Here is a 22505-nt window from a genome sequence, read left to right as displayed (position 1 = left end):
TCGAAAAGAGAAGTTTTATCGTCAAAATCATCTGTTGGGGGTTTTCCACCTCAAAATGCTCTGTAGGGGGATCTTAAACTCAAAACCATCTGGAGGGGTTTTAAACTTTAAACAAACGCCATCTGTAGAAGAAGGGTATTTAAACTCAAAACCCCTTTTGACAACGCTCATAGCATTTTGAGTACGTAATTTGCTTTTTTCCTTACACTGAAGATGTATTTTTTAGCCTCAAACCCCCCTGGCGGGGGGTTTAAACTTAAAAACCCCTTTGGCTGCGTTCATAGATTTTAGTGTGAGTAATTTGCTTTTATTTATATTGAAGAGGTACTTTTTAGCTTCAAACTCCACTGGAGGGGAGTTTAAACTCAAAACCCCTTTGACTACACTCAAAACATTTTGAGTGTATAATTTGCTTTGTTTTTATTATTAAAGAAGTATTTTTTACCTTCAAACCCCGCTGAAGTGGGGTTTAAACTAAAAACTAAGTCAAAACCCATTTAGCTACGCTCATAACATTTTGAGTGCGTAATTAACTTTTTTTTATTGAAGAGGGGGTTTATCGTAAATTTTGGAGGTGGTTTAAAAATCAAAATCTCCCTTAACTGTGCTCTTGGAATTAGGGGATTTTCGCTTGCATTTTTGTTTTGTATTGTTTTATAGAAGAGGGGAGATTAACTGCAAAAACCCCAAGTAGGGGGTTTAAAACTCAAAACCCCTGGTAGGGATTTTTAAACTCGAACCCCCCTGGTAGGGGGTTTTAAACTCAAAACCCCCTGGTAAGGGGTTTTAAACTCAAAACCCCATTGGTTGTTCTGGGGCAATTGATGGTTTAGTATTAAAATCTCACCTAAAATAAACAAAATCAAAGCAAAAATCATTCACTAAATTCCGACCCCCCCCCCTGTGGGGGATTTCATTTCGGGGGGGTTTGAACCCCAACCCCCCCCCCTGGCTACGCCCATGACTATAAGAGACCTACAGGCTCCACTGAACAATAGTCGTTTATTACTTTCAGAAGAGAACTTAGCCTGGCATTATTTCTAGAAGAAGTCGAGACTGAATTGAGATTATTAGACAAAATTACTAGCACAATTGATTGAAAAGTGGTGCGTTAATTGAAAAATGGTGCATTGATTGAAAAGTGGTGCGTTGAAAAAGTGGTGCGCTGATTGAAAAGTGATGCATTGATTGAAAAGTGGTGCGTTGATTGAAAAGTGGTGCGTTGATTGAAAAGTGATGCATTGATTGAAAAGTGGTGCGTTGATTGAAAAGTGGTGCGTTGATTGAAAAGTGGTGCATTGATTCAAAAGTGGTGCATTGATTCAAAAGTGGTGCATTGATTGAAAAGTGGTGCGTTAATTAAAAAGAGGTGCGTTGATTGAAAGGTGATGCATTGATTAAAAGTGATGCATTGATTGAAAAGTTGTGCATTGATTGAAAAGTGGTGCAGTGATTGAAAAGTTGTGCATTGATTGAAAAGTGATGCATTGATTGAAAAGTGGTGCATTGATTGAAAAGTGATGCATTAATTGAAAAGTGGTGCATTGATTGAAAAGTGATGCATTGATTGAAAAGTGATACATTGATTGAAAAGTGGTGCATTGATGGAAAAATGATGCATTGATTGAAAAGTGGTGCATTGATTGAAAAGTGATGCATTGATTGAAAAATGGTGCATTGATTAAAAAGTGGTGCATTGATTAAAAAATGGTGCATTGATTTAAAGTTGTACATTGATTGAAAAATGGTGCATTGATTAAAAGTGGTACATTGATTGAAAAGTTGTGCATTGATTGAAAAGTGGTACAGTGATTGAAAAGTGATGCATTGATTAAACGTGGTGCATTGATTAAAAGTAGCACATTGATGAAAAGTTGTGAATTGATTGAAAAGTGGTACAGTGATTAAAAAGTGGTGTATTGATTAAAAGTAGTACATTGATTAAAAAGTGGTGCATTGATTAAAAGTGGTGCATTGATTAAAAAGTGGTGCATTGATTGAAAAGTGGTGCATTGATTGAAAAGTGGTGCATTGATTAAAAGTGGTGCATTGATTAAAAGTGGTGCATTGATTACAAGTGGTGCATTGATTGAAAAGTGGAGCATTGATTGAAAAGTGGTGCATTGATTAAAAGTGGTGCATTGATTAAAAGTGGTGCATTGATTGAAAAATTGTGCATTGATTGAAAAGTGGTGCATTGATTAAAAGTGGTGCATTGATTAAAAGTGGTGCATTGATTAAAAGTGGTGCATTGATTGAAAAGTGGTGCATTGATTGAAAAGTGGTGCATTGATTGAAAAGTGGTGCATTGATTAAAAGTAGTACATTGATTAAAAAGTGGTGCATTGATTAAAAGTGGTGCATTGATTGAAAAGTTGTGCATTGATTGAAAAGTGGTGCATTGATTAAAAGTGGTGCATTGATTAAAAGTGGTGCATTGATTGAAAAGTCTCTTTGTAAATGAAATGAAACCTACAGACTGACTCGATTGGTGCTTTGTAACACTCAAAATTCGAAAGGAGGAGACAACATCTTGAAGCCAGGCCCAGAGGTCCTGAGCTACGCAACTCTCTGACTCTGCACTTCTTTAGGACGGTTACAGTTCAAAGAATGTAGAAATGACAAAATACAACTTTATGATCCTACAAAGTGTCACAGGAAAAAGAAAGCGGGAAGAGTGACGATAAAGAGAATGTCATGAAAAACATCCAGAGAATACATTTAAAAGAGAAAGAATCAGGGAACAGTGATAACACATATTCACACACACACACAGAGTATTCTCCTTCGAAAACAAAAACAAAACTGTAGAAACGTCCTAAACAAGAAGAAATTCACCAATCTGTAATTTATATCTAAAACAAAAAGTACCCCCCTCCCTTTTCAGATCTTGCAGCCTATAGGACAGATAACTGCACAACTAACAACCGTTTGACTTTACCCAACTAATGTAAGTTAGCCATTAGAGTTGGGTGGATCTAAGTCTTCATAGAGATTCGAAATCGGAACTCCTAGGTTTTGAAGCCAAGCGTTTTACTCCTCGGTCTACACATCACTATTTGGTTGCAATTTGTTGTGTGGGTCTTCAGCAAAGTCTTTGGTTTAATATACGATTTGTATTGTGTGGGTCTTCAGCAAAGTCTTTGTTTAATATACGATTTGTATTGTGTGGGTCTTCAGCAAAGTCTTTGTTTAATATACGTCGAATATACGATTTGTATTGTGTGGGTCTTCAGCAAAGTCTTTGTTTAATATACGATTTGTATTGTGTGGGGGTTCCTTTACCACAGTCTTTGTTTAATATACGATTTGTATTGTGTGCGTGTTCCTTTACCAAAGTCTTTGTTAAATATAAGATTTGTATTGTGTGGGGTGTTCCTTTACAAAGTCTTTGTTTAATATACGATTTGTATTGTATGGGTATTCCTTTACCAGTCTTTGTTTAATATAAGATTTGTATTGTGTGGGTGTTCCTTTACCACAGTCTTTGTTTTATATAAGATTTGTATTGTGTGGGTGTTCCTTTACCACAGTCTTTGTTTAATATACGATTTGTATTGTGTGGGTGTTCCTTTACCACAGTCTTTGTTTTATATAAGATTTGTATTGTGTGGGTGTTCCTTTACCAAAGTCTTTGTTTAATATAAGATTTGTATTGTGTGGGTGTTCCTTTACCACAATCTTTGTTTTATATACGATTTGTATTGTGTGGGTGTTCCTTTACCAAAGCCTTTGTTTAAAATAAGATTTGTATTGTGTGGGTGTTCCTTTACCACAGTCTTTGTTTTATATAAGATTTGTATTGTGTGGGGTGTTCCTTTACCACAGTCTTTGTTTTATATAAGATTTGTATTGTGTGGGTGTTATATACGATTTGTATTGTGTGGGTGTTCCTTTACCAGTCTTTGTTTAATATAAGATTTGTATTGTGTGGGTGTTCCTTTACCACAGTCTTTGTTTAATATACGATTTGTATTCTGTGGGTGTTCCTTTACCACAGTCTTTGTTTTATATAAGATTTGTATTGTGTGGGTGTTATATACGATTTGTATTGTGTGGGTGTTCCTTTACCAGTCTTTGTTTTTTTAAGATTTGTATTTTGTGGGTGTTCCTTTACCACAGTCTTTGTTTAATATACGATTTGTATTCTGTGGGTGTTCCTTTACCACAGTCTTTGTTTTATATAAGATTTGTATTGTGTGGGTGTTCCTTTACCAAAGTCTTTGTTTAATATAAGATTTGTATTGTGTGGGGTGTTCCTTTACCAAAGTCTTTGTTTAATATAAGATTTGTATTGTGTAGTCTTTGTTTAATATAAGATTTGTATTGTGTGGGTGTTCCTTTACCAAAGTCTTTGTTTTATATACGATTTGTATTGTGTGCGTTTCTGGGGGCGGGGGGGGATGGTGTTTGCGGAAGTTGGAAGAACAAAAATAGACTGACACTAAACCAACTTAAGTAGACTAAAATCACTTACTTATAAGTATACTTATTGATGTCTGAGTATTCTAAATCTTCATTTAGGTCCATCATTAATTCAAAGTCAAACTACATTTCCAAATACGTTGAGTCATATTTGATTTGATTGAAATAAATAGATATGCAGTGTTAACTCGGGAAAATTAGTGGAACAATTAAATAGGCGTCTGTCTGACTATCTATCTATCTATCTATCTATCTATCTATCTATCTATCTATCTATCTATCTATCTATCTATCTATCTATCTATCTATCTATCTATCTATCTATCTGTCTGTCTGTCTGTCTGTCTGTCTGTCTGTCTGTCTGTCTGTCTGTCTGTCTATCTATCTATCTATCTATCTATCTATCTATCTATCTATCTATCTATCTATCTATCTATCTATCTATCTATCTATCTATCTATCTATCTTACAAGTAACTTGTATTTCCCATCACACATCAACTCGAATGATGTCCGACACTTCACTGCTGCACAGGCTGCAAAGGAAGTCACGTTATCGTTGATTTTGCTGAGGCTGTTGTTAACATCGTGTGCGAACTCCTCGCAATGTCTTTTCGGCTCAGTTATTGTCATTGCGTAGTACAGTGTTACATCTGTTGGGTATTTGGCTTCTGAATATAAAGTTATTGTCATTGCATAGTACAGTGTTACATCTGTTGGGTATTTGGCTTCTGAATATAAAGTTATTGTCATTGCGTAGTACAGTGCTACATCTGTTGGGTATTTGGCTTCTGGACACACTCAGTTAGCAGTAGATGATTCAATTAATGTAAACAAATATTTTATCATCTTTAACATTGTTAATTGTGTAGAGAAAGTAAGGGCATACAACTGCATATTGAATTTTTAAAAATTGAAACAAAGATATAAAGATTCATCTACACATTTACTTAATAGAGATATTAAGACTTATCTTCACATCATTGAACAAAGTTATAAAGACTTATCATCACATTCATCTAACAGTGACTTACACAATCAAACAGACAAGGTGGAGTCCAGACTTTCATCTAACACTGTGGTATAGCAAGGTGCCCGTGGGCCCAGGTTCAAGAATACGTTGGTGGGCCCCCTAACCCCAACAATTTAGTGTGTGACAAAAAATCGAATAGTCTGTAAATATCGCCATATCGGTTTATTTACCAGAAGACATTCCAAAGCAAGTAGTGTACCTTTTTTTTAGCGGCTCCCGAAAAGGGAATATCCGCTATTCGTTTTGTGTGGCCTGTCCGTCAGTCCGTACCGTTTATATCTCAAAAACTAGAAAAGAATTAGAAATTCGATATCGTGTTAATTTATATCTTTCTTTCTTGAAAGCGAAATATTTGATTTGTTATTAACTATGCAAGCAGTTGTTTTTTTCATTAAATACACCGATTTCACAACTATTCACTATTAAATAGGTTCCACAAGGTTGTTAACGCCGGAAGTGGTAACGGTCTTAAGCCCATCATTACCTATAAAATGCTTCCAATGGCATGCGTCTCAAACAGCCTCTGACAACCAGTCCAACTCCTGGCCTTCACGAGTTGTTCAGATACTGAGCCTGGCGGAACCATTACCACAGACAGGAGAAGGGGCAAAGGCGAGCAACTGGCGCCTAAACCAGTAAGCTTTGGGCAGGAGGGGCTCGTTAGCCTTGGTTGGCTACCCATCTAGGAGAAGGGAAACTCTGAATCCAAATCTCCGCTGCCTTGCGGCTATACCCAAACGCGGGAAAGGCTTCGGGAGACAACCCTGAGGAAAAATCAGGAGCTGGTGACCCTTAGGCAGATTGTGGCACACCTTGCTACAGCCTGGTAGAGCCTGCGGCGCTACTGACCCTAAACTGTATCGGATATTCTGTTCCTTTGGTCACATCAGCTGCGTGGAGAGGTGTATTGAACATTGATCAAACTAGAATGTATCTCTTTGTCCATCAGATAAAAGTAAATACAGCGCTAACATTTGGTAACTAAAATTTAGTTTTTCTGAGAAGCAAAGTCAGAAACCTATGATCTCAAATTTGTGTCTCAATGAAAAACTTGATAAAATGTAGTTGTATATGATTTTTAAAAAACTTGCATTGAACAAAAACTAAATATGTCTTTATGGAAGGCGCCTTAGAATGATTGCATCTCTGAACAATTCTATGCCAATGTGATCAATTCTGCAGTCTTCTGGTTCTTACAAATATGAAAACCTAGAAAAGGCTCCAGATTTAAGTCATAGCCCTCGACACTAAAATCCGACTGATGCGCTTCTTGGTCATGGCCACAATCTTGTATGCTTAAAAATCTTGGACACTAGCTGGAGAACTAGAGAAGATGATCTTGGCAAATAGAATTGAAATGCTATAGAAAGATCCTAGGTCTCACATGCAAGCACCTAATCACAAACGAAGAAATTAGATGCAGGGCGGCAATTGGGCCCCACGATGACCTACTGATCTATCAAAACATACAAACTTAAACTTTAAGGCCATATATTACAAATCCACATGGCTCGCAAATACATTCCATAAGGGAACAGTGCCGGTTAAAAAAGAAGAGGCAGACAGAGAAAGCTATGGGAAGACAATATACATGAATAGACAGGTGTCACAGGCCTGTCATTGAAGATTCTATCCAAGGAAAAAGACAGAAAGGAATGGAGAAACACGGTTTAACATACTAAGGATAGATAAAGGAGAAATGGCTCATTGATTGCTATTTCTTTGGGTATTCCGCATCAAAGTATTGCTGACTTGATCAGCTTTTGATATGTTCTTGAGTGCTGTCAACAATGATAAACATGGAGCGGATCTCCTTTAGTAGTTTCCCTTGAATAAGTCTTTTATCTGGTTTAGAACATGTAGGGCGAGGAAAGTGGTTGTGTGTGGGTATGTGTGTGTGTGTGTGTGTTGTTGTGTTTTTATTTAGAAGTTCTTCCATCACCGGATCTTACTTTGAGATCAAATCTATCACATCTAAGAAATGTTCTTTGTTCCTCGTGTCACCTAAATGATAATCGATGAGCATGAAATGAAAGTTTGCTGTAGGTTCAAGTTCAAGTATTATTCATTGTGCTGTAAATTCCGTCAGTAATTGTTCCACTACTTCAAGATGTTCCTTTATTTACCTCATCTTCCGTTCTCAGCTGTTCATGTGGTTTGTATGTTTGGCTTGTTGGTGACGTCACATTGTACAGCTCTTTGTAGTGAACCAAACCTTACCACCATGGCGGCACAGTGTCATTAGGACTAGTCACCATTACAATAAACCTGAAGCAGTTCCTTACACCAAAACAGTCCAAGTAGACCATACATAACAGTGCTGGGTTCATTGAACATCTTCGCGCTAAGATGGTATGTCACTGATGTAACAGAGGCCTATGAGCGTAAAGGTAAAGTCCAGATTTTTATCTAACACTTACCTACGCAATCAAACAGTAAAAGTGGATTCCAGACTTTGCCTCCTGCCTGATCTTCACACGTATACTTTCCTCTATCACTGAGTTTCATTCTGGCCTTAAGATTACACACACAGTGAGGGCTCATTAAACAAAGTTGTTTTTCTTTTTTTTTCCACAGCTTAAGTTTCCTTATTTGACAGAATAATGAATACATGTTTTCTATCTCTAGTCTGACTGTTGTGACATTCTGTTCTTCTCTATTTCTCACTTATGTTCTAACACACACACACATACATATCATGGGCGTAGCCATGATTTTTTTTCGGGGAGGGTTTCGGGGGGGGGGAATCCCCCCCCCGTCCTCCCCTCCCCCCCCCCCGCGAAAAAAAAATATGTATGTGTGTGTCTGTGTGTACATAATTAATCTTTATTACATTCTGACCCTTTCGGAAGACGTTTATTGTTTATTGTAGACTCCCCGCCCTTGCTAGCAAGGGGATCTGGGGGAGTTCGCAGCGCTCCCCCAGCGCGGGGCGAAGCCCCGCCGCCGAGCACTATTTCTGGTATTGAAAGCCAACAAAATGCATATTCTGAGGTATCTACAGTGCATTATCTTGCTATTAAAAAGTTTTATTTCAAAAACCTAATGTGCTATTCTTACTGACTTAGACCTTCTCGCGCCGTTCGGCGCATTTTCCGGCAAGTTTTTTTCCGCAACTCTTATTTTGCGTAATTCATTTTGTCGGAAAACATGTCCCGCAAAACCTCATGCGACGCTCTGTCACAACCTTACTAAGGATTCGACTCCCAGTTCGGCATATGATTTCTTTGATTTAGACCCGATGTCTATGACTGACTCTTAAAATCTGTCTTAGCCATCTTTGTTGAGACACATTTAATGATTTTCAATTTCGGCAGAAGACTATTCACACTTAATTAATGGAGCCCAAGCCACTGGTAGAAATTTGTAACCTTTCTTGACTACGCTCTTGGAATTACATGCCTGTATTTCGCTTAGATTTTATATCGACAAGGAAAGTTTTTTCGTCAAATCATCTGTTGAGGGGTTTTAAACTAAGAAATCTCTGGAGTTTTTTTTTGTTTTGTTTTTAATTCAAAACCCCATTTAGCTACGATCATAGAATTTGGTGACTGTAGTTTGCTTTAAAATAATATTGAAGAGAGAGGTTTTCAACTCTAAACGCTCTGTAGGGGAATTTTAAACTCAAAACCATCTGGAGGGGTTTTAAACTTTAAAGAAAAATTCATCTAGAGGAGGGGGATTTAAACTCAAAACCCCCTTTGGCTACGCTCATAGATTTTATAGTGTGTAATTTGCTTTTTTTATATATTGAAGAGGTACTTTTTAGCTTCAAACCCCAACTGGAAGGGGGAGGGGGGTTAAACTCAAAACCCCTTTGGCTACGCTCATAGAATTTTGAGTGTGTAATTTGCTTTTTTTATATTGAAGATGTGGTTATCGTAAATTTTGGATGGGGTTTTAAAATCAAAATCTTCCTCAACTGTGCTGTTGGAATTTGGAGATTGTTGTTTGCATTTTTTTTTGTTTTGTTTTATAGAAGAGGGGGATTTAACTGCAAAAACCTCTGGTAGGGGGGTTAAAATTCAAAAACCCATGTAGGGGGTTTTAAACTCAAAGCCCCCTGGTAGAGGGATTTGTATCTCAAAACCCCCTGATAGGGGTTTTTAAAATCTCAAAACCCCCCGGTAGGGGGATTTAAACTCAAAACCCCCTGGTAGAGGGTTTTTAACTCAAAACTGCCTCGGCTGTGCTGTGGTAAGTGATGATTTAGTATTAAAATCTCACCTAAAATAAACAAAATGAAAGCAAAAATCAGTCACTTAATTCCGTCCCCCCCCCCCCCCATGTGGGGGGGATTTCATTTCGGGGGGGGGGGGTTGAACCCCAAGAACCCCCCCCTGGCTACGCCCATGATACATATTATTTATATATATACATTGATAAGTCTCTCACAGATAGTGGAGGTACATAATAGGAACACGTGGGTTCGGCCTCCGACCTCACTGAGAAGAAGGAACCCAGATGTGTCTCAGAGAGTCGTGTCTAATGATAACGGATATAGTTGATGAGGAATTTCCTGAGAAAAAGGATCAGTGGAGAGCCATCTCTCATTCCTGGACTCTGGGTAAAATCTTCTCCGTTGGCCAAGGGTCATAATAAGACACAAGCTCGACTCTTAATGGTCACTCACCGAGGCACGTCAACAAATTGTTTCTTATTAAAGACGAACAAAAAAAATCTAGTTATTGATGGTATTCGATTGGGCCACCTCAAAGGTTTCAATCAACAACTTTTACTATTTGCCAATAAGATTAAAAAAAAAAGGTTTTGAGAAAAGTTAATGGAGAATTGGTGCGATTGAAGAAGTTGTATTGAAGAAGTTGTATTAAAGAAGTTGTATAGAAGAAGTTGTATTGAAGAAGTTGTATTAAAGAAGTTGTATAGAAGAAGTTGTATTGAAGAAGTTGTATTGAAGAAGTTGTATTAAAGAAGTTGTATAGAAGAAGTTGTATTGAAGAAGTTGTATTAAAGAAGTTGTATAGAAGAAGTTGTATTGAAGAAGTTGTATTAAAGAAGTTGTATAGAAGAAGTTGTATTGAAGAAGTTGTATAGAAGAAGTTGTATTGAAGAAGTTGTATTGAAGAAGTTGTATTGAAGAAGTTGTATTAAAGAAGTTGTATTGAAGAAGTTGCATGGAAGAAGTTGTATTGAAGAAGTTGTATTAAAGAAGTTGTATTAAAGAAGTTGTATTGAAGAAGTTGTATTAAAGAAGTTGTATTAAAGAAGTTGTATTGAAGAAGTTGCATGGAAGAAGTTGTATTGAAGAAGTTGTATTGAAGAAGTTGTATTGAAGAAGTTGTATTGAAGAAGTTGTATTGAAGAAGTTGTATTGAAGAAGTTGTATTGAAGAAGTTGTATTGAAGAAGTTGTATTGAAGAAGTTGCCTGGAAGAAATAGCATTTAAGTAGTTGTATCGAAGAAGTGTTTTGGTTTTCATTATACACCTTGAATTAATAAATCTATTAATCGTCTAAAACAATTATTCTAAAGATTGCTATAATAAAATTACAATTCGACAGGAGCTTCAATTCAAGCTTTCAAAATGTAAAATCTCGTGCTTAGTGAATGCGTGTTTTTAAACAACTTGTCAATGACCAGGAAAACGAATACAATCTGTCTCAGTAAGCCTGTGGGAAATGTAATGAAATTTATGCCACGCAATAACGTCTCTCACCCGCGAAGCTCCTTTTTGCTCATTTTGCGTTATAGGAATCATGTAATTAGGCAAACATTTGAGTTGACATTGGTGTTTGAAATTCACATCACTACAGACGTAAGTACCATGCTCAACAGGTGGCAAAGGCAGACATCTTTGACCTTTTTTGTAAGATGTAGAAATGACAATGAGTCTACGCTATGAAACTTGAAATATTAACACGATTACATAGAGGGTTTATGTTATCACACAAGCTCAGAGGAGGGCCCCATCGGATCAGCCAAGCGGAAAGGAATATTCAAGCCATAATTTTTTTTTTATTATCTGAAGTAAAATAGAATTGCAACGTATCATTTGGCACAACTTTTGACTTGCAAACTAACAGAATAACCTATAATAGTTAAAATGACTTTTAAACCTTTTAGCAAGTAAACTAAAGGTGATATATCAAAAAAGCGATTTTAGACAATCTTTTGGTATTATTTCTTTAATTAAAAAAACAACTGAACAACTTTATTATCAATCATGAGATTTCAGCTTATAGTACATTTATTTATTCAAATGAGAAATCAACTTTTGAATCTCTTTTCATATTTGTCAAATCTGATTGTGACAGGTGACATTAAGAAAGATACAAATAATGTAGGTCTTAAATCATACGAGGGCAGTTCAAAACAAAAGGATTATTTGAAACTTTTTTTTTGGGGGGGATTTAACATAATTTATGTGTACACTTGCTGTCTTTACATAAACAAAAGCTCTATGTGTACACTTGCTGTCTTTACATAAACAAAAGCTCTATGTGTACACTTGCTGTCTTTACATAAACAAAAGCTCTATGTGTACACGTAAGGCACGCCACTGCACAAACTACTTTACAATATATTTTTTGTATATACAGATCTTCTTACTTGCAGTTGAACCAACTCTGTCCATTTGATTGGCTGTAGAGAGAGAAACAAAAACATTCTTTGGTGGCATGTGACATTTTGTTAGTAGCATACATCTACAAGTACAAGCTGATTTTATCTTAGACTTTTAGTGCTTTGTGAGCAGGCAGTGACTCTATCTTGTAAACTATTTAGCCCAGATAAGTCTTTGTTTTGGTCTCTATAGAGGGCACGACGTGACCTAAATTGTGCCGAAAATCCAAAATATCTATTTATTGTGTGTGTGTGTGTTTTTTAATCTTGCACGGGTTTCTTCAGATAATTAGAGGCCCTAGGCGAAGTGAGTTTGGTGGCCTCAAAAGAAAAAAGTACGCAATTTATTTAAAATCTAGTCTGGCTAATGACTCCACTCTAACAATAACTAGGCGGCTGCCTTCTTTGCTTATGCTTATGGCCGGCCTTGTCGACTGCCAGTTCTCGGCATCACCATCTCAATATCTGATACCAAGTTGTCTCGCCTTCCTCTAAAGGTTAAAGTTGTCTCGCCTTCCTCTAAAGGTTAAAGTTGTCTCGCCTTCCTCTAAAGGTTAAAGTTGTCTCGCCTTCCTCTAAATGTTAAAGTTGTCTCGCCTTCCTCTAAAGGTTAAAGTTGTCTCGCCTTCCTCTAAAGGTTAAAGTTGTCTCGCCTTCCTCTAAAGGTTAAAGTTGTCTCGCCTTCCTCTAAAGGTTAAAGTTGTCTCGCCTTCCTCTAAAGGTTAAAGTTGTCTCGCCTTCCTCTAAAGGTTAAAGTTGTCTCGCCTTCCTCTAAAGGTTAAAGTTTTCTCGCCTTCCTCTAAAGGTTAAAGTTGTCTCGCCTTCCTCTAAAGGTCTGTGAGACACGCAAATGACAAAGGCTGCTTTTGGATATTTTTCAATCCATCATCGGGGCTACCATCGTAGCCTTGGCCGAGGACAGTACATCATGTATTTGCTGACAATGACGTTAGACGTACATAATGTATTCGCTGACAATGACGTTAGACACACTGTACATAATGTATTCGCTGACAATGACGTAAGACACAGACTGTACATAATGTATTCACTGACAATGACGTCAGACAGACTGTACATAATGTATTCACTGACAATGACGTTAGTCACAGACAGTACATAATTTATTCACTGACAATGACGTTAGACAGACTGTACATCATGTATTCGCTGACAATGACGTAAGACACAGACTGTACATAATGTATTCACTGACAATGACGTCAGACAGACTGTACATAATGTATTCACTGACAATGACGTTAGTCACAGACAGTACATAATTTATTCACTGACAATGACGTTAGACAGACTGTACATAATGTATTTGCTGACAATGACGTTAATCACAGACAGTACATAATTTATTCACTGACAATGACGTTAGACAGACTGTACATAATGTATTCACTGACAATGACGTTAATCACAGACAGTACATAATGTATTCACTGACAATGACGTTAGACACACTGTACTTAATGTATTCGCTGACAATGACGTTAGAGACAGACAGTACATAATGTATTCACTGACAATGACGTTAGTCACAGACAGTACATAATGTATTCACTGACAATGACGTTAGACACACACTGTACATAATGTATTCGCTGACAATGACGTTAGACAGACTGTACATCATGTATTCGCTGACAATGACGTAAGACACCGACTGTACATAATGTATTCACTGACAATGACGTCAGACAGACTGTACATAATGTATTTACTGACAATGACGTTAGTCACAGACAGTACATAATTTATTCACTGACAATGACGTTAGACAGACTGTACATAATGTATTCGCTGACAATGACGTTAATCACAGACAGTACATAATTTATTCACTGACAATGACGTTAGACAGACTGTACATAATGTATTCACTGACAATGACGTTAGACACTGTACATAATGTATTCACAGACAATGACGTTAGACACTGTACATAATGTATTCGCTGACAATGACGTTAGACACACTGTACTTAATGTATTCGCTGACTATGACGTTAGACACTGTACTTAATGTATTCGCTGACAATGAAGTTAGACACACTGTACTTAATGTATTCGCTGACAATGAAGTTAGACACACTGTACTTAATGTATTCGCTGACAATGACGTTAGAGACAGACAGTTCGTCTCTCAGAGCAACAGGGACAAAATCAAGGAAGTCTTCTCAAATACATTCGACATCAACAAACCGAACGCTCAAAGACATCTGCTCGGTGCCTGAGATATCTGCCAATAAAATTCAATTAATTCATGATGATGCTGCTCGTATTTTTTGGTTTCCTGCTGCTGCCAGTGCTCCGTGGTAAACCGGTGGACTTGTTGCACCTGCTGCTGCCAGTGCTCCGTGGTAAACTGGTGGACTTGTTGCACTTGCTATTTGATCGAGCGCTGACTCCGCAAGACTTAAATAGTAAATACATTTAGGCCTACCAAGGGGAGTGCACTGTTCACTCTTGTTCAAAGAACTTTCACATTTATCACATCGAAAGCCCACTGGCAAGGATTTCTTCTCCAAGCCCCCCCCCCCAAAAAAAAAACCCCAATAACAACCATACTAACAAACAAACAACATTTATCATATTCCAATTATGTGCAAATGAAATCAAGTCGTCACGACTAACTAGCTTTAGAATATTTGACACCTTTATAGTGCAAAGAATTGCAAGCCTATAATAATACATAGTCGGACATGAACTACGGACTGGCCTATTCTTCTGTATTAAAACAGCAGCGTATCCTTACAACTGAATTTTAGTGGAAGTACTGCTTGTTAAGTTGCTACGCAGAAGAAGTTAATGGCTAAAATGTGTCTACTTAAAATTCAGAAGGTTGCATGTATAATTATAGATGGTCGGCCATCAAATCCTGATAAGCCTATGCTAGTTTCCTGCAACATTAACTTATACAAATTACAACTGCACTAATTGTTCAGATGCTACTTAGATTCTAATTGATTTGATGGTGCAAAAAATGACTAGAATTTGTCCCAAGTACTTGGACTGGCGTCTGGCGGGACTGTTGACATGGACAGGAGAAGGCGCAAAGGGGAAAAGTTTCAAGAGTCAACCCTGAGAAAAGGTCTGGGTTGTGGTTGACATTGCCCAGTCTTTCATAAGTAGGCTTTATGATTCGTAGCTGCATCATTCAAATCTTGATTTATAAATGTACATTTTCAATTAAAATTAATGTGATAAAGTTTTACATTTGAATGTTTGTTAAGTTATGAATTTCTATTTGACTCTATATAATATGGGTTCAGTGTTGTTCTATAGAAATGTTTAATGAGTTTGTCTACACACCAGTCTCTACGTGGAGAAGAAATCATGGGTTTGTGTGAATTGAATTTCATTGGTTGAAACAAGCTAGACTAACATGTAGCAATAGCAAGTCAAGTCAAAACAAGATGAACCTACCTGTACAAACTGCCAAGTCAAGTCAAAACAAGATGAACCTACCTGTACAAACTGCCAAGTCAAGTCAAAACAAGATGAACCTACCTGTACAAACTGCCAAGTCAAGTCAAAACAAGATGAACCTACCTGTACAAACTGCCAAGTCAAGTCAAAACAAGATGAACCTACCTGTACAAACTGCCAAGTCAAGTCAAAACAAGATGAACCTATCTGTACAAACTGCCAAGTCAAGTCAAAACAAGATGAACCTACCTGTACAAACTGAAAAGTCAAGTCAAAACAAGATGAACCTACCTGTACAAACTGCCAAGTCAAGTCAAAACAAGATGAACCTACCTGTACAAACTGCCAAGTCAATGAACACTTCCAAGTAAGCGGTAATCCAAACATTCATTTCTGTTTCAAGACAAAAAAAAAGGCAAGAGGAGGAAGGGGGTGTTTTGTTCATCATATAGGTCAGTGTTAGTGTTGAACTAATTGAACTAAATGGTATAATTATGGAAAAAGACGTTAAAAACTATGAAGCAAAAAGTATCCATGGCGTAGAATCAATTCAAAAGTTGTTTCCAAAGATTATGATATCATCATTAGGTAAAAATCTCTGTCAAGCGAGCGTAACATTTGGTTTAAGACATACGCTAAATAGGACCCACTGCATCCCCGTAGAAACAAAAAATAGATCTAAACTAAGATTATGTACGGAAGTACACATTGATGGGAAGAACAAAAACTACACGTCCTATTGTTAGGTTGGCCTACACTTTCGTCTCTAAGCTCTCTATCTTAATCTTCATCTATGTCAGCATCTTCATCTATATCAACTTTACAACATCTAGTCTAGATCTAAACCTTTATATTGTCTACATCTTCGTCTATATCAACTTTACAACATCTAGTCTAGATCTAAACCTTTATATTGTCTACATCTTCGTCTATATCAACTTTACAACATCTAGTCTAGATCTAAACCTTTATATACATCTTCGTATATATCAATTTAACAACATCTAGTCTAGATCTAAACCTTTATATTGTCTACATCTTCGTCTATATCAACTTTACAACATCTAGTCTAGATCTAAACCTTTTTATACATCTTCGTCTCTAAGGGTCTCCAAGGTGAAACAGTAACTGGAAATGTCGCGAGAGTGTAATCTGAAGATTTGAGAAATGACGAAATGTGAAATAGAAAAATAAAAATGGAAATGTGGGGAGTAGTGTAATAAAAAAAGTTGTTATCTGAGTTCAACATATAGTTCTACAACATATAGTTCTACAACATATAGTTCTACAACATATAGTTCTACTTGCTTTGTGGTTGAGCGTGCTACTAGACCGTTTATCTATCTAGTCATGACAAGATTGTGAGTAACAATGAACTTTAGTGTTAAGTCTAGACGAAATTATTGGATCTAGTTAAAACAAATATTTGTCATCTCAAATGACACAGGCAGAATTCTACTTCAATTGCGTACACACACCAAATATTGTAGTTTGCAGTGCACAGAAGATTCTATCATGATTCTATTCACTTTTGTCCAAACGTTTTGACGAGTTTTATTTTGGGCTTGCGCTGAATTAAAATGTGCGTATTTCTTGGGTGTGCTTTAGAGCAGGGTGGGCAACCTTTTTCTGCCGAGGGCCGCATTTAAAAAAAAATTGGGAACTGGGGGGCCGCATATATTTTTTGTTTGCACACCCTATTGAGGAATTACAAGAATTAGCAATTTCTGGAACTACTTTTAAGAATGATTTTTTAAGATTTCGCTATTGTTTGTTTACATCACAACATTTCACCACAAATGTATAGTAGTACTTAATGTGAAGTATATAATTGTTTACTCTCGTGCATAAAGTTCCGAAACTGTCGAACTAGCTTACTAGTCGTTGTTTTCTTGTGGCTGCTGTCAAATACAGTCAATCAGCATCGACGTGCTCTAACACTTGGTACCTTTCAAACAAAAAAATTTTTCACAGATTAATGTGGTTCCAAACAATGTGAAAGTTTAGCAGCAAAGTTTTTAAGTGTGGATATACAGCTTCTGGCACCCATGAAACTCCCGTGAAAGAACTGACTGGGACTTCTCTTTCAGGTTATAATTTGCTAGGAGGTATGTCCTCTGGAGCTGAACCAGCTTCTGCATTAAATGGAGAGCTGAGGGTTTTGAAAACTGTTCTCCAAGTTCTTGACGTCTTGCTTTCAACTTCCACATTCAAGGAATAAAAATAGGTCTTGTACTTTTCAACCAATTCACAAGAAAGTTTCACCTTTCTGCTAAGGAAAACAATAAAACTTAATTTCATTTGCTGGCCTCAAGAAATAGAATAGCTTTGTACAAATTGTAATGCTTTCGTTGATAAACATGAAGTCTGTTTTCAACTCTTCAATAGAAATATTATTAACAAAATCACAGTCATTGTCCTTCAAGGAACCTAACAATTTCTTCCTTTAGACTCCACATTCTTCTAATGCTAGGCCAGCAGATAATACTTTGTTATCGGAATATTTTGTTTTGAAATCTTCGAGTACTTTTCAGAACTGCCAGTCAAGGCCACCTTAGATAATTGGCGGCCCTATGCGAAGTGAATTTGGTGGCCCCAAATAGAATAGAAAAATAAAAATTAACAGCGAAAAAATAAAATAATGCAAAAACCTAGTGTACTTCAACATAGTGGTGGAGCATCCATGGCGCGAAGGGGTTCAATGAACCCGGGCCCACGACCAATAGGGGCCCACAGCTGTCGCCTAGCAACCATGGGGAGATGGAGTTCATTACGCTTGGGCCCATGACTCATGGCCAGTTGGGGCCCACAGTAGAGCTTAGGAAGATCATTTGTTTGTTCTTTTGAAACACTTTTAAGTCGTTTAATTTTTTTAAGAAGTTGTAAAAACATTAACTTTTAAGACACTATTACTTCTATGCAGTCCTAACTGAATCACACGTTATGACATAATTACTTATTTAAAAAAAGATACGATCTTTAAATTGGAATGTCTTTACATTTAGATTACTCATTTTTTGTCAAACACTAAATTTGTCTTATTAGCTGAAGGGGGGCCCACCAAGATGTTCTTGAATCCGGGCCCACGGGTACCATGCTACGCCACTGCTACTAGTGTGATACCGATATTTACTTGTGTAGCAGGCAGTCGTTACGCAGTCTATCGTCTCTGGCCGTCACCTAAATTAAAATATAACGAAACACTGATAGTCCAATATTTAAACTACATGCCTACATATTACTTCCTAATGTGTCTTAAAAAGAATAGATATTGATTAATAATATCGTTTTATCCCATGCTTTTAATACTGTCTATAATTTGTGGGTCCATAGATATCGTTTATGGCATGGTAGAAGTTCTTCATGTCGTGCTTGTCAGCAAATTCCTGTATTGTTTCCACTTTCTTGCTAAGCCAGGTATCTTGCATTTGGCGTAGCTGTTTTTGCACATTTTTACGGATGTTTGTGAATGCATCTTTAGTGGACTGGGAGTTTGGGTTGTTCAGATACAATTTGTGGAGCTTGTGCTTTTCGTCTAATAGTTTTCTGATCTCAGTACTGTTTTCATCAAACCAGTCCTGATGCTTTCTCTCCATAGGACCGAGTATGTTTAATGCTGTGCTATAGATAGCTACTTTGAAGCATTCCCAGCTTTTATCTACATTTGATTCAGTTGGAAGGGTGGACTTGAGGCAGTTCTCTATCGCATCTGCAAGCGACTTTTCAGTTTTGTCATCTGCTAAGCTGGCCGTGTTTAGCCTTTTTAGGGGTTTAGATTTTTGCGGACGTCTCTTTGGTTATATACAAATGTTTAGTTTTGTGATGATGAGGCGGTGGTCTGTTCCACATTCTGCCCCACAGCAAGATTTGGTGACACGAATGTCCTGACGGTCAGATTGTCTGGTGATGACGTAATCTATGAGGTGCCAGTGTCTTGAGCGGGGATGCATCCAGGAAGTTCACTTTCTCATTGGAAGACTGAATATTGTGTTCGATATGAGCAGCTTGTGTTCAGCACAGGTCTGGAGTAGTAATAATCCGTTGCTGTTGCATTGACCTATCCCAAATTTACCTAAGACTCCTTTCCAGATGTGATGGTCAGAGCCGACTCTTGCGTTGAAGTCACCGAGAATTAGTAGCTTTTCTGTTTTTGAAATATCAAGTAAGTTGGAGTTTATTTCTTCGTAAAACTTTGCTATGACATCATCTGGGGACGTCCGGGGACAAGTTTGGGTGCAGTGGATGACCAGAGACTTTCCGTGTGTGTTGTCCTGCTCTTGAGTGCTCCACAGCACTGTTCTGGTACTTGCCTTTCTGTCCGATTAGTCAAGTTTTGTGACGTTACGCACAGGCCGCCAAGTCCAGACTTCACATGCTAGGTTTGACATAACCTCAGTGTACTGAGTGCCATGGACACGTCAGATACCCTCTACCTGGTTTAGCCGGCCAGTCAAAGCCGTTTCCGGGGTGTGGCCGCTGCGCATGCTACAGCTTCTGGGAGCCACAGGTGAGAGTTGGGTACCGAGTGGGGACCAAGAGTGAGCCAAGCTACCCTCAAAAAGAGGGTACGGCTGCCTGTCCACTAGAGGTGCTACCCCTCCTAGATACCCCATACACCCTAAAAACGATATCTATGGACCCACAAAGTCAGGCTCATCACCTCTATTAAATGCTGATGGGACAATCCTATTGACAGATAAGGAAGAAATCCTAAAACGCTGGGCAGAGCACTTCTCAATACACCTTCCATCATAAATGAAGCGGCCATAGACAGGCTACAGCAAGTACCAATAAAGGAAACCGATCTTGCCATTCAACAGCTCGCAAGCGCAAAAGCCTCAGGGGCTGATTCCATTCCCGCAGAGGTCTACAAAAAAGGTGGATTAGCTCTGATTGAAAGACTTCATAAGCTCTTCTTAATTATTTGGGAAAAAGAGTCAATACCACAAGACTTTAAAGATGCCACAATTGTTCATTTATATAAGCGAAAAGGAAACCACCAGATCTGCGACAACCACAGAGGAATATCTTTTCTCTCTCTATTGCTGGGAACATCCTTGCACGCATCCTACTAAATCGTCTCATGCAACACATAGAATATGGTCTACTACCAGAAAGCCAGTGCGGCTTCAGAAAGCGTGGAACCATTGACATGATCTTTGCAGCAAGGCAGCTCCAGGAAAAATGCCAAGAACAAAATGCTGAACTGTTCTTAATATATGTCGACTTAACAAAGGCATTCGACACTGTTAGCAGAGAAGGACTCTGGAAGATCATGTCAAAGTATGGCTGTCCACAAAAATTCATAACCATGGTGAGACTATTTCATGATGGCATGAAGGCTCGTGTTCAAGAAAGTGGAGAACCATCAGAGCCCTTCGAAGTATCAAACGGGGTAAAACAAGGCTGTGTCCTAGCACCTACACTGTTCAGTATCATGTTCTCCACTATGCTGACAGATGCATTCACAAATAGAGTAAACAACGGAATAAATATATCATACAGATTTGATGGTGGCCTATTCAACCCGAGGCGGCTTAAAGCAAAATCAAAAACAAATACAGCAGTAATCAGAGACTTGTCAAGAGAACATTATGAGAAGGAAAGAAAAACGTCAGATGAGTGTAAAAACATCTTATGATAAGAGGTCAAGAAATTTAGGTCAGCTGAAAACTGGACAGATGGTCTATTTCCAATCCCCTAATGACCCTACATGGAGACGTGGAAGAATCCAGTCTCAAGTCAATCAGAGAGCTTACATTATTCGAGGTGACAATGGTGCAGTGTACCAAAGAAACAGAGTGCATATTAACCCGAACAGAGAAACAGAAGAAGATATATTTCCCGATACTGATAACAACATACAGGACAATAGAACTCAGGATCAACACGTTCGCCACTCATCAACTCATCATTCCCTGCGACCAAGGGATCAGTTGAAGAAACCGACAAGATTCAATGACTATGTGTCTTAATGAACTATTGAATGTTGATTTTTAAATGTGATATGTTTCATATTGATTGAAGCGTATACATGTATGTTACGTTTAGTTGTTTATGTTGTTGTTGTTTTATTTTTTTTTCTATGATACTCCCCGAAATGTTTTATTTTTTTTATTTTTTTTAAAGAAAAGGGGATGTTGATATGGTGCGCAAAGGTGCACGCGTTCAATATAATAAAGGATCATTCTCCGCCATGACACTAATGGTTGTTGTTTGTTTATTGCTGACTGTGAACCTAGATCATAATTAACACTTGCTATTTGCTGACGACTGTGCCCTAAATGCCTGCTCTGAAAACGATCTGCAGAGCATCGTCAGTGACTTCTCAAGAGTGTGACAAGTCAAAAACTCGCTGTCAGAGTCGCTCTAAATTATCACAGCATTAATTATTATTTTTCATTATTTATTTATTTTATTTTAATTATTTCCCCATCCTACCCCTGAATTCTCCACCCTCACCACCTTTTCCGCTCCAGGCTAGACTTAGTTGACCACATTGGAGATAGCTAAAGCGCGTCCTTTCATTCATCTGCCCTTGATCGGGGAAAGGTAAACACACAATCTCTTTTATCTTGCCCGCCGGATGTCTGAAGGACGGTCGCGGTTGACACCACCTTGGAGAAAATTAGGCCAGTCCTTTCATTTATCTGCCCTTGACCGGGGCAAAGATAGACACGTTCTCTTTAGTCTTATCCGCGGATGTCCGCCGCGATTGACCCCCCCCCCCTTTGGGTGGAATGCAGGTCACTCTTCCCCCCACGTCTCTCTTTGATCTAAGAGATTACCCTGGTCAACATACCGCGTGATACACCAAGGTGCGTCGCTTGTCGGACTCCACCCACGTGTAAGCTAATTCTTAGCCTAGGACATTTCCGGTGTCCGCCCACACTTTTCAGGCATATATATATAGTAAACCAACTCAAATCACCCTCTCTTTTTCATTCGAGCTGATCTATCGAGTCTGGACTATATCACTTATTCTCTCTCCTAGAGGAATACCTGGTGGTAAGCCGAACTTAATCA

The 22505-nt window shown here is 38.0% G+C and overlaps 1 protein-coding gene across 4 annotated transcripts in view; it reads right to left on the bottom strand.

Moving 5' to 3' along the window:
* LOC106069108 (uncharacterized) overlaps positions 1–17034 on the bottom strand; it is a 30714-nt gene extending 13680 nt beyond the window's left edge. The window contains exons 1-7 of one of the 4 annotated variants that reach the window (XM_056028040.1): positions 16958–17034; positions 15813–15872; positions 12028–12060; positions 11135–11277; positions 7878–7971; positions 4896–5095; positions 4478–4548 (exon numbers count right to left, since the gene is read on the bottom strand). In XM_056028040.1, coding sequence (XP_055884015.1) covers positions 4478–4548; positions 4896–5095; positions 7878–7971; positions 11135–11277; positions 12028–12060; positions 15813–15870 — 599 coding nt within the window. In that variant the 5' untranslated portion in view covers positions 15871–15872; positions 16958–17034. The remainder of the gene's footprint in view (positions 1–4477; positions 4549–4895; positions 5096–7877; positions 7972–11134; positions 11278–12027; positions 12061–15812; positions 15873–16957) is intronic. The other 3 variants (XM_056028041.1, XM_056028042.1, XM_056028043.1) reach the window with 3 other exon arrangements.
* Between the last annotated feature and the right edge of the window lie 5471 nt (positions 17035–22505).

This window comes from Biomphalaria glabrata, chromosome 4 (assembly GCF_947242115.1).
Source record: "Biomphalaria glabrata chromosome 4, xgBioGlab47.1, whole genome shotgun sequence".
NCBI classification, from domain to species: Eukaryota; Metazoa; Mollusca; class Gastropoda; family Planorbidae; genus Biomphalaria; species Biomphalaria glabrata.
Note: the sequence above shows the minus strand (reverse complement) of the source record. Positions and strands in the feature narration are given on the sequence as shown.